The sequence below is a fragment of the Silene latifolia genome, chromosome 1 (genome assembly GCF_048544455.1).
Source record: "Silene latifolia isolate original U9 population chromosome 1, ASM4854445v1, whole genome shotgun sequence".
NCBI lineage: Eukaryota > Viridiplantae > Streptophyta > Magnoliopsida > Caryophyllales > Caryophyllaceae > Silene > Silene latifolia.
The window spans coordinates 1,239,765-1,255,748 of NC_133526.1; the positions used below are offsets into that span (position 1 = coordinate 1,239,765).

The window sequence follows — 15,984 nt, forward strand, 5'->3', positions numbered from 1 at the left end:
CTCATTAATCTTAACAATTGCAAATGTAGAGGCAGAGGTAATAAAGAACCAGGGACTGTCAAGTCAGAGTGTTTTTACTCATGTTCCTACCGTATCCCAGCCTTCGATATCCACAGTGTCTCAGAGGTCTCAGGGGTATTCTTCGGTGAGCAATAGGGTCGGTTTCAGGACGGACGAATCGCTGCAATATGAATTAGCAACTCTTCTAGCTGCCACTAATAATTTCTCTGATGACAATATTATAGGCCGAGGTGGTTTTGGTTCTGTTTACAAGGTATGCATGGTGGTACTAAACTTAATACCAGAAGTGACGCTATTTCATTTTCCGTCAAAAAAATCCCAGGTCTCTTTTCTTGGTGAAACCTTGTGATTTTTTAAAAACCTTAATATTTTAAATTCACTCATAAAAATGTTTTTTTTTATAAACCTTTTACACGTACATATCTTTTAATCACTAATAAACACTTTTTTGTAAAAATTTGTATAAATAAAAAAAACCAAATTATCAAAGTAAGGTTTATTTAGGATCTATTAATAATTTTCATGCTAGTTTGTCTTATCTCGGTCGTTGTTCTCCGGTTAGTTCTGGTATAAAATACTAATATTAAACCCGTGTAAAAAATATACAATAAAAATACATTTGTATAATTAATAAGTACTCCGTATAAGTTAACGAGTCGGGAATTATGCTAAATGATGATCGGAAATGAAATACGGTGGGAGTTCGAATATATACAGCGTAATGTAGGTGGTAATAAACGAAATTCCAGATGATAGTTTGTAAAATGCGGTAAATATTACTCCGTAGGTGATAAGTAACAGTTTTCACTAAAATTAATGTGACTATTTTCCACATCTTTGTATGAAATTTAAATCTAAGGTTTTACCAATATATATTTCCTTTATCCCTTGCTTGTAGGGCACCTTATTAGATGGACGAGAAATAGCTGTGAAAAGGCTATCACACGAGTCAGGGCAAGGTGATACAGAATTTAAGGCTGAAATCGAACTTGCAAAACTTCAGCATCGAAATCTTGTTCAATTGTTAGGATTTTGCTTAACGGAGAATGAGGCGTTACTCGTGTATGAATTACTGCCTAACAAGAGTCTCGACTATTTCCTATTCGGTAAATTTATACATTATACTCACTCCATTTCATTTTTACAGATGATTATGAATTGTGAAGAGTTAAGAACGATTAACACCTAAGAGGGGGAGGGGTGAATTAGGTGTACCTTTTAAAATTTTTATTCTTAACTTAGTTAATTAACTACTTTAAGCTAAGAATAAAGAAGTACAAGACTTGAGAAACTTAATTGAATGTAAGTTCACAAGAAGGTCATGAGCTTCTATGTCACGGTATAGGTGATCGTGTGACACGAACTTGACTAGGTACATGCGAGAAATAGCAAAGTGGAAGAACGTAAAAGTAAATGAACAAACAAACGATATTTTAAAAATTGGTTCAAATTTCTACTCCGAGGCCTACGTCCAACCGTTATTTTATTGCTTGTTTAGAAATTTACTCAAACTTACTAAACCCCTTACAATGAAAATAACTCGCCAACCTACTCCGGTTGCACTCAAACTTAAAGCTACTCCGCTTCAAGAGTTTATGGGTTCTATCTCAAGGTGTTACAGAATCTTGAATCTCAAGAATTCACTTAAATGAACATGGAGATTACAATGAAGTACCAGAAACCACGGTACAGCGTACCGTTGCATGGTTTTGCCATTACTTGACTTAAATGAGAATGTTACACTTACTCTTACATATATCGACTAAGGCTTTGGAAAGTATCATTGTCTTGACTTCCTTGATTGGCTTGATCATCTTGAATCATTGTTGAAAGTCCATTTGATTGCTTCATTCACTAATTATTTCAACTAAGAGCAAACAATCAAATAACAAAGGGACTTGGCATCATCAATTCAATGTGTTCTAACAAATTGTTACACATGAATTAATAAATTAAAGTGTTCTCCGCCCTCGTACTAAGATGTCTAATGCATTCATTACGTGCTTTCACAACACAGATGACACGAAAAGAGAAGAATTGGAGTGGCCAACTCGGTTTCAGATCATTAAGGGCATTGCGCGAGGATTGTTATATCTACACGATGACGCTCCTAATCGAACAATCCATCGTGATCTTAAAGCACCTAATGTTTTGCTAGATGCTAAGATGAACCCGAAAATAGCAGACTTTGGGTTGGCTAGAATATGTGCGGCTGAACAAACCCATGTCTATACCCGTAACATAGCTGGAACTGGGTACGTCTCACTTATTAACTCTTCCTTTATTCTCTATCGAGAATTTTCTTAATTATGTTGTACTCGGTACATTATTGTTATTTTTATTCTAGAAGGGAAGATTAAAAATACGTATAAATATCGACTTATCAGTGCTGATTAATTACAGGGATTACATATCTCCCGAGTATAGATATCGTGGACAATTCTCAACAAAATCAGACGTTTATGCTTTTGGCGCGCTAGTTTTGGAGATTATCAGTGGACGAAGGATTGGTAGTCAATGTGGAGAACAAGCAGAAAACCTCATGGGCTTTGTGAGTAATGAATACGAGTATAATCCAATCTTATATATATCGGACGACATAATTCACATCCGTCGCGTTTAACTTAGTTTTTCGTTGTTTTACATCTAAATAAATTTCAAATGCGACATCTTTGTAGGCATGGAGATGTTGGACAAATGGAAATCCCTTGGAGCTTATGGACCCAATGTTAAAAGACTCGTATTCAAGTGATGAAGTCGAAAAATGCATCCATCTAGGTCTAGATTGCGTGCATGACGATGTTGACAAGAGGCCGGATATGTCGACAATAGTCCATAAGCTCAACACTAAACCTGAGGTTGGTATGCCTCAACAAGGATTCTTCAATAATAGTAGCTCCGATCAATCAACTACTACATCGTCGACAACTTCACAAAGCGTCACTTCTAGTACAACTGATGTTAGCTTCTTAGCTTGGCCTCAGAAACAAAAGTAGCCGATGTTGGAGTTAACTAACGTACACGCTCTAACAGTTCAGGGCCAAAGCCCAAAGGTTCTGAAAATCGGGGCCTCTTAAGTTCATCTACTTGCTTGAATACTCAGATTCAAGTAGCATTTGCTATAAAAATTTATCATTCCTATTATTTAGGACCCTAATTTGACTTTACGAATTGGAGCTCTCAAATTCATTCGACGTTCTTGTAATCATTGTATCATGATATCCAATTAATTTGTGAAAATAACATTGCCCTAAATCCGTAAAGGAAATTGCCTTCTCTCCTTTTTGCGCGCTTGGAGAGTTGCTAAAGTGCCTTCTCTCCTTGTTGTTCCCTTTGAAATCCCCCCCTCCCCTTAATAGCAATTTTTTTGAGACATTAACTAAATCATTGCCAAAGCCACGGTTCACATTGCTTATATCCAAGATCGGCCTTGCTTTCCAACCGTCCATCCTGTGAGAGCGTATCAAAGATATTCATTAACACATTCACCTCCTATAATCAAAAGATAACAACAATCAACCTTAGCAACAATCAATCACCATATCAATCCCAACAATTTAGCTTCTATTCTCTACAACATAATAATTTAGGTATGCTTTTGTATGTTAATATGTATAACCTTCTACTTGTACAAGTATAAACACTGTACTCGATGTCTCGATCGTAATCTATGAAATCATCGCAAGCTTCTGATAAGTATGTTATCGTCCCATTATTTATGTCAAAAACCCTTGCTTCAGTCCTAATTTTGGTGCATTTAATCGCTAATTGCTTGAGTTTATGATTAAATTGCTTAAATGAGCTTCACCGGGTAGTTTGCTAAGTCTTTTGTAGCATTGCATGCACGCTTTTCCATGCAAAACCGATCACCATTTGGAAGCTAAGGATCAAGACAAGTCTAGCTAGCATGTGTATCTCCCAAGCTTAGCCGGTGCATTGTGATCAGGCATGGTGTAACTCAATCCCAGCCGGTGTATCTATTTATACCCTTGTCGGTGTATCTCAGACTCCAGCCTGTGCATTGTGATCAGGAGCGGTGTATCTTGGTCCAGCCTGTGTAACGATTTTAGCCTTGCATGGTGCAACTCAATCCCAGCCGGTGTAACTCAAAGGCGTCCTGTGTAACTTTACACAGGCTGGGAATAGTGACGGACAACTTTGGGCCTAATTTGTAGTTTTGCTCTATAGTTTGATGTTTTTAGCCCATCATATATATACCCAAACTCTTAATTTTGTAACACACTACATTATTAGACTTCATTTAGATCAAAAATTTAAGGTTTAAGCATTTTGGTAGAGAGAATTAGATCCAACTTTGTTCTTCAATTTTTCTCAAACAATTAATCAAGTATTCTTATTTCCTTCATCTTTTGTTGGTATATTTTCTTTTTCTTCTTTTAATTCCTTGTTTTGTTTGCCAATTTAATTTTCTTAGTTATTGTTGTCTTAAATTTGAATTGTTTACACTTCTTATAGCTAAAGTTACCACCTTTGAATTGAATTTCATTTTAATTATAGTTTAATTAGTCAATTTTCGTCATCCAAGTAATTAATTGCATGATTAGTTGTAATAATCAATTTCATAACATGTCAATTGCCAAAGTGTTAACTTTTATTATTTGTTTGAGTTTAATCAACATGAATAGTTAGTAGTCTTCTTACTAGGGTGTGATTAGGCATTAACATGAGTGATTAACATAATTGAGTTCATCTAAATTGGTTGTTAAGGGGAGATTAGTGGGATTTTCCAAGGGAAATTTATTTGATTATGTTTTAATTGAGAGTTTGGTTAGTTGGGTATACCCTTGTCCACCAATGAGAATTAGTTAGGTACTTAGTTGACTACCCTTTCACATTCCTTGCCAATCTAGGTTGAACCCGGGAGAGGGAACCTTGAAGGCGTGCCTTTGGGGAACCGCGTTGACTTTCACCTTTGCGAAAAGGGTTAGAAAAACCGGGAATTTATCGCGTACGTAGTGCCTTCTAGCATCGAGTCGGGGATCTTGGGGATGACGCGTGTTTTCGGGTTCTAGAACCTTGCATAGGAGGGGTCCGAGTCATGAACCCGGGAGGGAGGTGAGTTGGGAATCCTAGTGTCCTATTATGAGCCCGAGAGGGAATTAATAGGCGAGTTAGATGCGTTTTCCCCTAACTAATTACCCCATGACGACTAGTTGACGGAATTAATATGTTAATCATGATTGTATGCCGCTTAATCACGCCCTAGGCTTTTTATCAATCAAGTAAAACCATACTAATTTGCTTGCTTCTTTATTTTAGAATTTAATTAGTTATTTTATATCTCGCTCTTTAGTCTAGCCCTTAGTTAATCAATTCATCCTTGTTTTATCCGACTTAGCTAAGCATAAGAATTTAGACAATTAGTAATCACCCATACTCCTTGTGGTTCGACCTCGACAACCCTTTACTAGTTGAGAATTTGTTTGATCGGGTACGACGAACTCTACCCCCATATCAGCTTCCAATTCTTTACAAATACTCTCCCTCTGTTCCGCTCATTTGGTTACCTACTCCATTTTGGAGTGTCTTAGACTCTCAGTCAATTGGAGGGAATAACATTTATCACCCAATCGGTTATCTCACACAGTGAAATGTTCAACATGATGACCTTATTGACCTAGTCGAGGTCTCCATATAGTTCAGCTACCCATCCAATTAGAACACTTTTATTTTTGATTATTTGCTAGTTGCACTATGTAATTATGTATATATGGTCTGTATCATGAGAGTGCACCCGCACCTCAGTAAACAAGACTCGTAAACTTATTAATAAATAACACCAACAACTTACCAATTTCCCTTAATCGTTTCAATATGACAAAACAACAAATTAATGAGCTGATAAAGCTAAACTCCTCCAGAAAAACCAAGTACAAAAAACAATAAAAAGGCAAAGATAATGATTTTGAAATTTATAATGTCGACGTTCATGTTGCTATGGTTTGGGTCACCAGCATGTGCAAAACCATGGACTGCTACAAGTTCTACACCATGCGTTACAAAAGTATTAGAAGGCGTTTGCAGCAAATCATTTGTCGACCATACGAAGTGTTGCGATGCTATTTTGAACGAGACTAAGGCCGATTTGGAGTGTATGTGCAAAGCTTTCGACGTTGATGAAAGCTTCAAGTATAGTTTCGTGTCGAACTGCCTGTTCATCGGCACTATATATAAAAAAGTTGATACTCTGTGCCGGGGTATGAATATATTCTTCTCTTTAATTACGATGTAGTAGTATTCCCTTCGTCACAATTAATTGTTGGCCACACGTACATTCATCTTTTTTTTTCCAACAGAGATACTATTAAACATGCTTATTAAGCTTTTAAAAATGTTTAACCTTCGAGTCTCGAGAGACTTTTAATTTTATAATTTGATACGGAGTACTCCGTAATTTATAATGATAACCAATTCTCCGTTTATGTTTTACCTCAACGTATATTTGACAAAGTTTTGTTATACTCACGAGTTACAGCTGATTCAACAACTCGGGGTAATTCAACAAGATCGACAAATTCGACTAAATCAGCTGGTGTGTCACCGTCAGTGCGTCTTCTATATTCTACGTCATCCTCGAATGATGGTAAGAAGTAACGTACTTACTTCTTAGGCATATAAACTGGATGCTTTTTTTTCTATTATAAAAACTAACATCAACTGCGGTGTATATAATGTAAAGCAATAGGTTGACTAATAACAATGGTGTACCAAAAAGTAAAAAAATAGATATGTACTCGTATAGTATGAAATGGTGGACTAATAAAAATAATCACTATTCATAGTCGTATGGAATCTTCGATATTATTCTTAATAACAATTTTTTATATTTTTTAATAATGTATAACTAAATATATTCACGTTGTAAAACGTGTTTTGACAAGTGTGAAATAGTCAATGTTAGCCTTGGTGTGGTATAGAGGGAGTATGTACGTTTGTTATGAGTTATGACAACATGTATAAATGTGAAAATTACTTTGAGTCACATTCAATAATAAAATGGCTATAGAAAAACACATTTAAAGGTCCTAAAAAAATGATATCTTAATAATTTAGTTAGAAATGGCTTCTCCAAAATTAAATAAATTTTATGGTCATATGAAGAGTAGGAGGAGTAACTTATAATCTACCGATGTGGGATAAATTGGTCGCCCACACAGAGGGAAAGAGACCTCAACACAAAGCTAAAACGCTTCATTTTATTGCAGGAAAAGGAAGCCTAATGGCGACATTAACTATCATAACAGTGGCGATAATTGTCATCGTTGTAACTTTTTTTTACGTTTGCAGAGCCCTACTAACGGTCAGATCATATGTTCCAGAAAAATATCCTTGCAATAATAATGGTAATAATTCTGGCCTCTTAATTTTTTTTTTTTGGCGTAAAGAGAGTCATAAATGCGATTTTGGTGTTGACAAGGTTCGAACCTAGGTCATGAGTAGAGTGGCGTTCTAGGAATTCGATAGAGGGGTGCGGAAATTGGACAATCACGCACATGACATAGTGGCGAATTTAAACCTTGCCAACCGGATTGGATTTTAAACACAACAAAGAAAATTTAAGCCTTAAAATGGGATTAATTATTTTCCTTAATAAAATTGTACTCTTTTTTCCTTGTGTATTTGTTTAAGAGAATCTCAGTTTGAAATTAAGAAACGATCCTAAATGAGATTGTAATAAAAAGGGAGATAATAAGTATTGATTCTTTATAACTGCCCCAAAGTTGTAAGATTTTTTAGTACTATTTTAAACAAATGTGACCAACCCGTAAAAAGAGATTGTGGGGGATAGAACCCACAATCTCTTGCACACTAATGAACTAAACCGCCCCTGCATGAGTACAGTACCACTGCTTATGACTTACCAATTAAGTCGGTTGATATCTGCATAATTCTACCGTCTTAATGAAATTAAGCTAAAATTTGGCTTATTATTAATTAAGTGTACGGAGTATTAAAACTCATCGTTTGATTTTAAAGTAGTTGTTCATGTAATGCCGAATGAGCGAGCGTTAGAAGAGTGGGGACATCCGAGTGTTTCTATCAATATTCCCCTAAAGCCGGCTTCGGAGCCAAAGGTATCACAGGCATCGCCTCGTCGTGTTACTGATAAGAACGATGTCAAGATGAATGATTCGCTAGAATTCGAATTGGGAACCCTCCAAGCTGCCACTAAAAATTTCTCGGATGACAACAAAATTGGTAGTGGTGGTTTTGGTATTGTATACAAGGTAATTAATTAAATTGAGTTGTTTTTGTTAGAATATATATTAATATCGTAATTACGATATTTTACAGTACTCCCTTCGTCTCTCCACAAGGTTCACACTTTTCTTTTTATATATAAGCCATCTATCTATACAGGGTTCGCCTTTTACTTCATTAGTTTTTTTGTCTCACTTTTACTATTAGCTATGACCCTGCATATTTCTTAGCTTTCATTTTCCTTCGTACATTAGTACTTCTTAAAACTTTCGCTAAAGGTAAATTAATTGGAGAGACATAGAGTCATAGAGAGTATATTACTCTTACAGTTTTTGCCGTGTTTTTTTCTTGTGTAAAGAGTCATGAGGATAATTTTAAGTCTATGTTGAGGGGTTTTAAATCACCGGACCTTAATACTCCGATAAGGTTGTTTTACTTTACGTTGTTCTAAACAATGATTCAGATCAATTGGCTTTATATAATTGTCGATTGTTGTTGTTCTTAATTTTGTTGCATGCGACACTGACGCTAAATTTTGCAACTGAATTGATTTCCTTTCGTAGGGCACCTTATCAGATGGACGTGCAATAGCTGTGAAAAGGTTATCACAAGGCTCAAAGCAAGGTGAGAAAGAATGCAAGGTTGAAGTCGAACTTCTTACGAAGCTTCAACACCGGAATTTGGTTCGATTATTAGGATTTTGCTTAAAAAACGGCGAGGCGTTGCTCGTGTATGAATTAGTGGCCAACAAGAGTCTCGACTACTTCCTATTCGGTAATGCTTTAAAATAATTAATCTTGACTAATTATAATTGCACAATTCATGGTCTGCTTGGTTCGTGGCCGGTAGGGGAACCAATATAAGAAATTAGGGAGGTGAAAAAATAGACGCCAAATTTTAGAGCGAATAGGTTTTCTGGAAGACGGCCCCCACTAAATTAGTGGGAGACATAACAGCGGAAATAGAAATTAAATAAGTCTCTCCTTCTCATGTGAGAGGTCTCTCAATAACGTTATTGAGACAACATCTCTAAAATTTTGTGTTTTAGAGATAAATAACGGAGTACTCAACACAAAGAGGAAACTCCTACTATGCACCCAAAAAAAAAAAGGGGGAAACCCGTACTTGTTATATCATTATGTCACATGAGGAATAAGGTACATGTAAATGACCTCGAAGAAAGTGGTGTGGAAGGAAGGATCAATAAGTTTTATGTACAACTGTTTCACACGAAATTTGGATAAACCCATAATTTAAAGACATATGGGGCCTTATTATAAATTTTAGTAAATTTTTTTTTTGGCACAAACTTTACTAGTTATTAAAAGTTGTGAAAGGATATTTTTGTAAAATAAAAGGCAGATCGAATTAGTGATACTAAAACGATTTTTTTTTCCTGGTGCAGATAATAAAAAAAGAGAAGAATTGAAATGGCCAGTTCGGTTTAAAATTATAAGGGGCATTGCACGAGGGCTGTTATATCTACATGACCACTCTCCTCAACGAATTATCCATCGTGATCTTAAAGCAGCTAATGTTTTGTTAGATGCGAAAATGAAACCTAAAATAGGCGACTTTGGGTTGGCTAGAATTTGTGACGTCGAACAAACCCATGTCCATACCCTCTCCGTTGCTGGTACAAAGTAAGTTCCACTCATAACTTTTCCGGTGTTAGTGACAGAACGATAAGTTCCACTCATACCCTCTCCGTTGTTAGGAAAGCGAAGGCAGGGGAATAAACAGAGCGGAGTTCATAATTTTGTTCACTCCCAATGCCTCGGGACATTTTTTTTTGTGACGGGTCTTTTAACTAAAGTTGTTAATGATTGGGACAACGGGAGTATTGAAACAAAGGAAATTACGTCCATTGGTCCTCTTCATTCTCGCTACCCTTTATAATTTCATTATCCAAACGTATAGTCTTTAGTTGTTACATAAGCGGGATTAGCGTTTTGCAAATGTACCATGGACTCAGGAGTATATAACAATTCTTCGTGATTTGTTAATGCTCAATAATAAATACAGGGGTTACATATCTCCGGAGTATCGAGATCACGGAAAATTCTCAACCAAATCCGATGTGTATGCTTTTGGCGCACTAGTCTTGGAGATTATCAGTGGTCGGAAGATTAGAAGTCAATCTGAAGACACGCCCAAAAACCTCATGGCCACTGTGAGTACATGAACTCGTATTTCAGTTTTTCAAAGTGTAGGCATCTAGTTATTGTGATATAACCTGATGAATCTTATACGTGAGCGTACCACATTGATAATTTATAGGATTTCTTAATTACTTCATAACCAAAGAACTCGCGCGATTTCTTCTTTTAATAATTAATATAGGGACGATGGATAAAACTCTAAACTTTAATTTGTAGGCATGGAGATGTTGGACAGATGGAAAGCCGTTGGAACTTATGGATCCGATATTGAAAGACTCGTGTTCGAGTGATGAAGTATTAAAATGCATCCATTTAGGTCTCCTTTGTTTAGACGACAACGTCAACAACAGGCCAGATATGTCGACAGTAGTCCATAAACTCAACTGTAACCCGGAAGTTGATGCTCTAGATATGCCTCAACCTAGATTCTTCTATAACTGTGGCTCCCATCAATCACCAACATCGTTGACAGCACAATGCGTCATACCCAGTCGCCTAGCACAGGTGATGTTAACTCAAAAGTTACGCCTCTGCTCCGAGATTGCCATTGATTCTTTGATCATGGATGGTAATTGATCGAACTCATGTATATGCTCTCTTTGCTATATTTATTTATTTGTAAAATGTCCTTTTCCCTTTCGCTTGTAAATTGTTATGCAAATTAATACCGAGTATTTACTTCCGTCCAATTCATTCAACCCAATGTCCTTTCGAAATCAAAGATTCAAAAGGAAATTGACAAAGTAACATATTTCTATACAAAAGATCTTTCCAATATTATATTTTCACCAAAAGACGGTATCCCCCACAAATTCGTATAGGAGACCGTCTTACTTGTGTTATACTTATATGGAGTAATAGCATAAGTCAATTCATAACACAAAATAATCGTACAATTCAATGTCTAAAATTAAAAGTTATAATAATACAAGTCGATACACAAAATTTATTATTGTATTTCATCTTAAACGATACAGTGTTCTACATAAACTTGTCGATTCTTTTATAATCATTGCCATACTCGGAGTCTCATTTGACATGCCTCATATTCAACCTAACCCACATTCAACCATAACCCATATTATAATTCCCAACCAATCTGACACGTTTTACGGGCCTAACATGTTAAGACTATTGATTGAGCCTCAACCACCACCTTAAGACTTTGGTTGAAATGGTCTTCTCACATTGTATCTAAGTCAGCGTGACCAAGTGATCATCACGGGTTCAATGGAGCGTGTTCAAACCGAGTTTTTTTTTTTAAAAACACTGATCATTATTTCTAGATGGTATTTTATAGCTTCCATGTAGACGTACCAACAACCTCAATCTTTCGAAAACGAGACTAATTCAATCCATGATAATGTCGTTGGTAGCGATACAGAACAACCAAGAGTACCCATCAACTATGTTACTATGTAAGCACTTCCGTTTACTTTCATGTTCTTATTTGCTAGTTGTAGACTCACAACATGTCTATTAGCTGGAAATGTTCGAACCGTCACCATCGTCTCATAAACAAGACTTTTAACTAATTAAAAATTATGTAGTACATATGAATTACTATGTACTTACCAAGCTTATAAACGTCACTTAAATCGTCTCGTTTCGATATATGTATATCAACAAAATATCAAACGATTCTATATAGCTAACCCCGAAAATTTCAGAGGAGAAACATTAAAATTATTAATGGCTCTGAAATTGTTACCGGTGTTCGTATTCATGCTATTATGGCTTTTGTTTCCAGCATCTGCAGAATGGACTAGCTCTACTAATACATCGTGTATTCGTAAGATACTACAAGGCGGTTGCGATGTAGCAACAGTCGATAACTCGACGACGTGCTGCAGGAGTATTTCAAGGGAAACTCAGTTCAGCAGTGTGTGTATGTGCAGCGCTTTTGGCAGCGATGCAAATTTTGTTGACGGTTTTACGATGTACTGCGGCTCTTCCATAAATTCTATTCTCGTACTTTGTCCAAGTATATTAATCTCTTCTCATAATTAATTACAATTCACATTATATATGAATTTGAGTAAGGATTAATGTGTGCAGGATGAATTATGTCTGTCGATCCTAAATCATCTTTGGTTGTTTTACAGATGCTTCATTGTTGACAACCCCGCCGATTACTAATACATCTTCACCCGCACCCCCACTGACTTCTAATACATCTTCACTCGAACCCCCGCCGACGTCTAATACATCTTCACCAGCACCCCCATGTGAGAAATTGTTATCGTCTCATCATTATTTCAATTACTGTATCACGGTAATTTTTAAATGGGTTTTTCTAACATGTGCCCTTAGGGCACATGATAAGAAGCTAAGTAGGGAAAGATTTTCAACATTATCATGTGCGCTAAGGGCATATGTTAGAAAATCCACTTTTAAATTTATATTTTCTCTATTTGGTTGCGGATTAATGAGCCAGACATGAATTGAATACGTTATTGGTCTTGCTTAAGACCGTCTTAACTTTACACCCTCTCATAAGTCATAAGTCACAACATTCTTTTATTTCCACCTCTATTTTAATCGAGTCATTGAAAACCGTCTTAATTAGTTTAGAACATCTTGTGATTGATTTGTTGTAGATGAATTATTGGAAGAAATTTTAAATCTTAAAAACATTTTTTTATTCAATCCAACCAAGCTCGAGTCTAAGCTCAATAAGCGTGATAAGCTCAAGGCCATGTGATTTTGGCCTGAATTTAAAGTAAGTTCGTTTTTATGGCAAGTGGTGGAGCGAGGACTAGTCGGAACAACCCCGTGTAACAGGGTCGGTGTTCAATCTGTTCATTGGTCCGGTATTGGATTGGATTGGACCAAACAAGGTGGACCAAAGAATAAACTATGGAAAAAAAAATGGATCAAAGACCGGATCGTAATCACATTGGTTCGGTCCAAACCAGACCGAATATAAGAGTGGACCGAACAGGCCGGATCAAATGGACCAATTTTAGTTAAAATGAACAATAACTTACATGATATATATATTATAAATTTATTTTTCCAAACCCATTACTCGTGTAATTGGTGAATGATTAAGAGAAGTAGATCTTATTTTATGAAATTGGGAAGAGATGACTTGATCATATTAAGGGGAAGAATTGTTCATATTATGCGTTATAGATGTTCATGGAGTATGTACGTGATGTGCCAACTAAATGCCTACAAAATTGGTATGATAACAACCATAAAAATCTTTTAATTATCCTCTTTAATACAACTTTTAATTTGGTTAATTAATTGTAATACTTGAATTACCTTAATTACCCTTTACCATTTCACTTTTTAAATTTGAAAATACTTGAGCAATTTACCATTATACCCCGGGTGTTACTCAATTGAGTAACACCCGGTATCGCCATCTCATTTTCCAAAATTATAAATACCTAATTAACAAAACTTGAAACTTTCTAGCAAAATGTCTATTTCATACTATTAACTACATGCAAACTATATTTTGAAAAATAGTTTGGCCCGAGTTAACGTAAATTGTTGCCTTGTTGGACCGTGGATCGGATCATGGGTGCCTTATTTTTCACTCTACTTTTTTTCCCCTTTTTATCTTTAAAATTCATTTATATGGTTGTGCGGAAACATTAATACCTTTTGTTGGGTCTCTACCAAGCCTGTGTCCGGATTCCATAATAATACAATATTGTCTCCTTTGGTCGAAGCTCGCTCTCGCGGATTTACTATTGAGCTCATTTCCAAAAGGTCTCATACTATTTTATTTTGTGGACATTTATAACGATGATCTCCCAACGTAGGGCATGGATTTGTGACCTAGCATATATTATGCCTCATATGTGCCGGTCTGAAATTTCAGAAGACTTATCGAATCATCAAAATTTATTTTGACTTTGTCAACCAAAATAAAGGATTACTGTAAAAACCAAGTGTCAATATAGTTTTTTTGTTACGATGAAAGCTTGAAGGTATTAGTTGTGTTAGTACTAATAACTATTCTCATACGAGTACTAGATATGTTATTTTTTAAGTTAGTGAGTAGATTGACACTGTTTTGGTATTTTGACAGCTAATTCAACTACTACATCCTCTTCTAACGATACATCAGGTACGTACGTTATATGTTACGAACTTACCATGTCACGAAAATGGTTTACAGACATGGCATCTATTTTTTATAAATAATGTGTATAAAGATATACCGAGTATTTGCTTTGCTAAACGTGTACGTACGAACTTACCAGGTCACGAAAATGGTTTACAGACATGGCATCTATTTTTTATAAATCCTATTCATTAAAAGAACAACCACAATGCTGAGTTGTCAGCACGTGGTTGAAAGTCCATTTTTTATATATATTTTTTAAATAAGTGTCCCCACCTACACACCACGTTCTATGATCGTCGTTTATTTACGGAAAAATCATCGGTGTACACTGTACAACAATCAATGTCACACGCTCTGATATTGTCCATTACTTAACTTCAAAAAATAATTATTACTATTATTATTAATTTGATTAAAATATACGAGTAAAAAATAACGAAATCAACTACTAATACAATACAATCTAGAAATTTATTATTTATTAAACTAAAAAAAAAACACAAATACACTATAATCTCATAAAAAAATTATAAATTGCTTACAATTATTAACATGAACTCAAACTTCAATAAAAAAAAATCAATTATATTTAGAATTTATAAATACAGATATAACAATACGATAAGTGATTTACAAAAACGGTATAGCATTATAAATAAAATATAAAATTAACAAATTAATATAGAAACAATTACTGATATACCTATAGTTTATTTTCTTTTTTTAAAAGGAAAAGTAGACGCAAGAGACAAAAATTTGACTAAAAAACAACTCACTTAGAACAAATCTAAACATGCAATTACCAGATCTCAAACTTTTGAACTCAACTCCATCAATACAAAGTTGCTACTTTTCTAAAACAAACTTTCATATAGTTTTTCCACAACAATAAAGAACCAAATCTCAAAAGATTGAGATCAAGGATTGCGATTTTTTATTTCTTTTTTGAAAATGAGGAAGAGCTGGACGATTGAGAAAAGATTTGTGTCGAAATTGATTGAGAAATTTTAGTGTTGCATTTTAATTATTTTTTTGAAAATGAGGATTTGAGAAAATATAGGAGCAAATGAGAGAGAAGGATGAAGGGGAAGTGGCGGAGTAATTTTAGGGTTAGGATTAATTCTTTATGATAATGACAGTGATAATATGATCAATAAGTCTTAAACCCATATATGAATTAAAATTTCTATTCTATATGAATTTGGGATGAATATGACTATATGAGGGTATGGCGGCCGTAGGGTATTATTGGGCTCGGGCCGCGTGCTTATGCTCTTGCGGGTTACTATGGAATTCGTTCGTTAATAAGCCTTTTTTAAAATGGATATCTCTGTCTTAATATTAAACGGGTTAATAATCTAGCACTTATAGGGTTAAGACAAGTTTTTTTTTTGCTAATATCTAAAATTTGTTTTTGTCTTTTGCAAATATATGTTATTTGACACGTCTTAAGCTTAAGGCATATAGTTCCATCTTAAATGAGATTTT

At 35.2% G+C, this 15,984-nt stretch overlaps 1 protein-coding gene across 1 annotated transcript; it reads left to right on the forward strand.

Annotated features, from left to right (window-relative positions):
* The first annotated feature begins 8,033 nt into the window (after positions 1-8,033).
* Positions 8,034-10,982, forward strand: LOC141606904 (cysteine-rich receptor-like protein kinase 5). Its single transcript, XM_074426516.1, has 5 exons — positions 8,034-8,270; positions 8,808-8,868; positions 9,650-9,887; positions 10,270-10,417; positions 10,623-10,982. The coding sequence occupies exons 1-5, from the start codon at positions 8,034-8,036 to the stop codon at positions 10,980-10,982; spliced, it is 1,044 nt and encodes a 347-aa protein (XP_074282617.1).
* Positions 10,983-15,984: the final 5,002 nt, after the last annotated feature.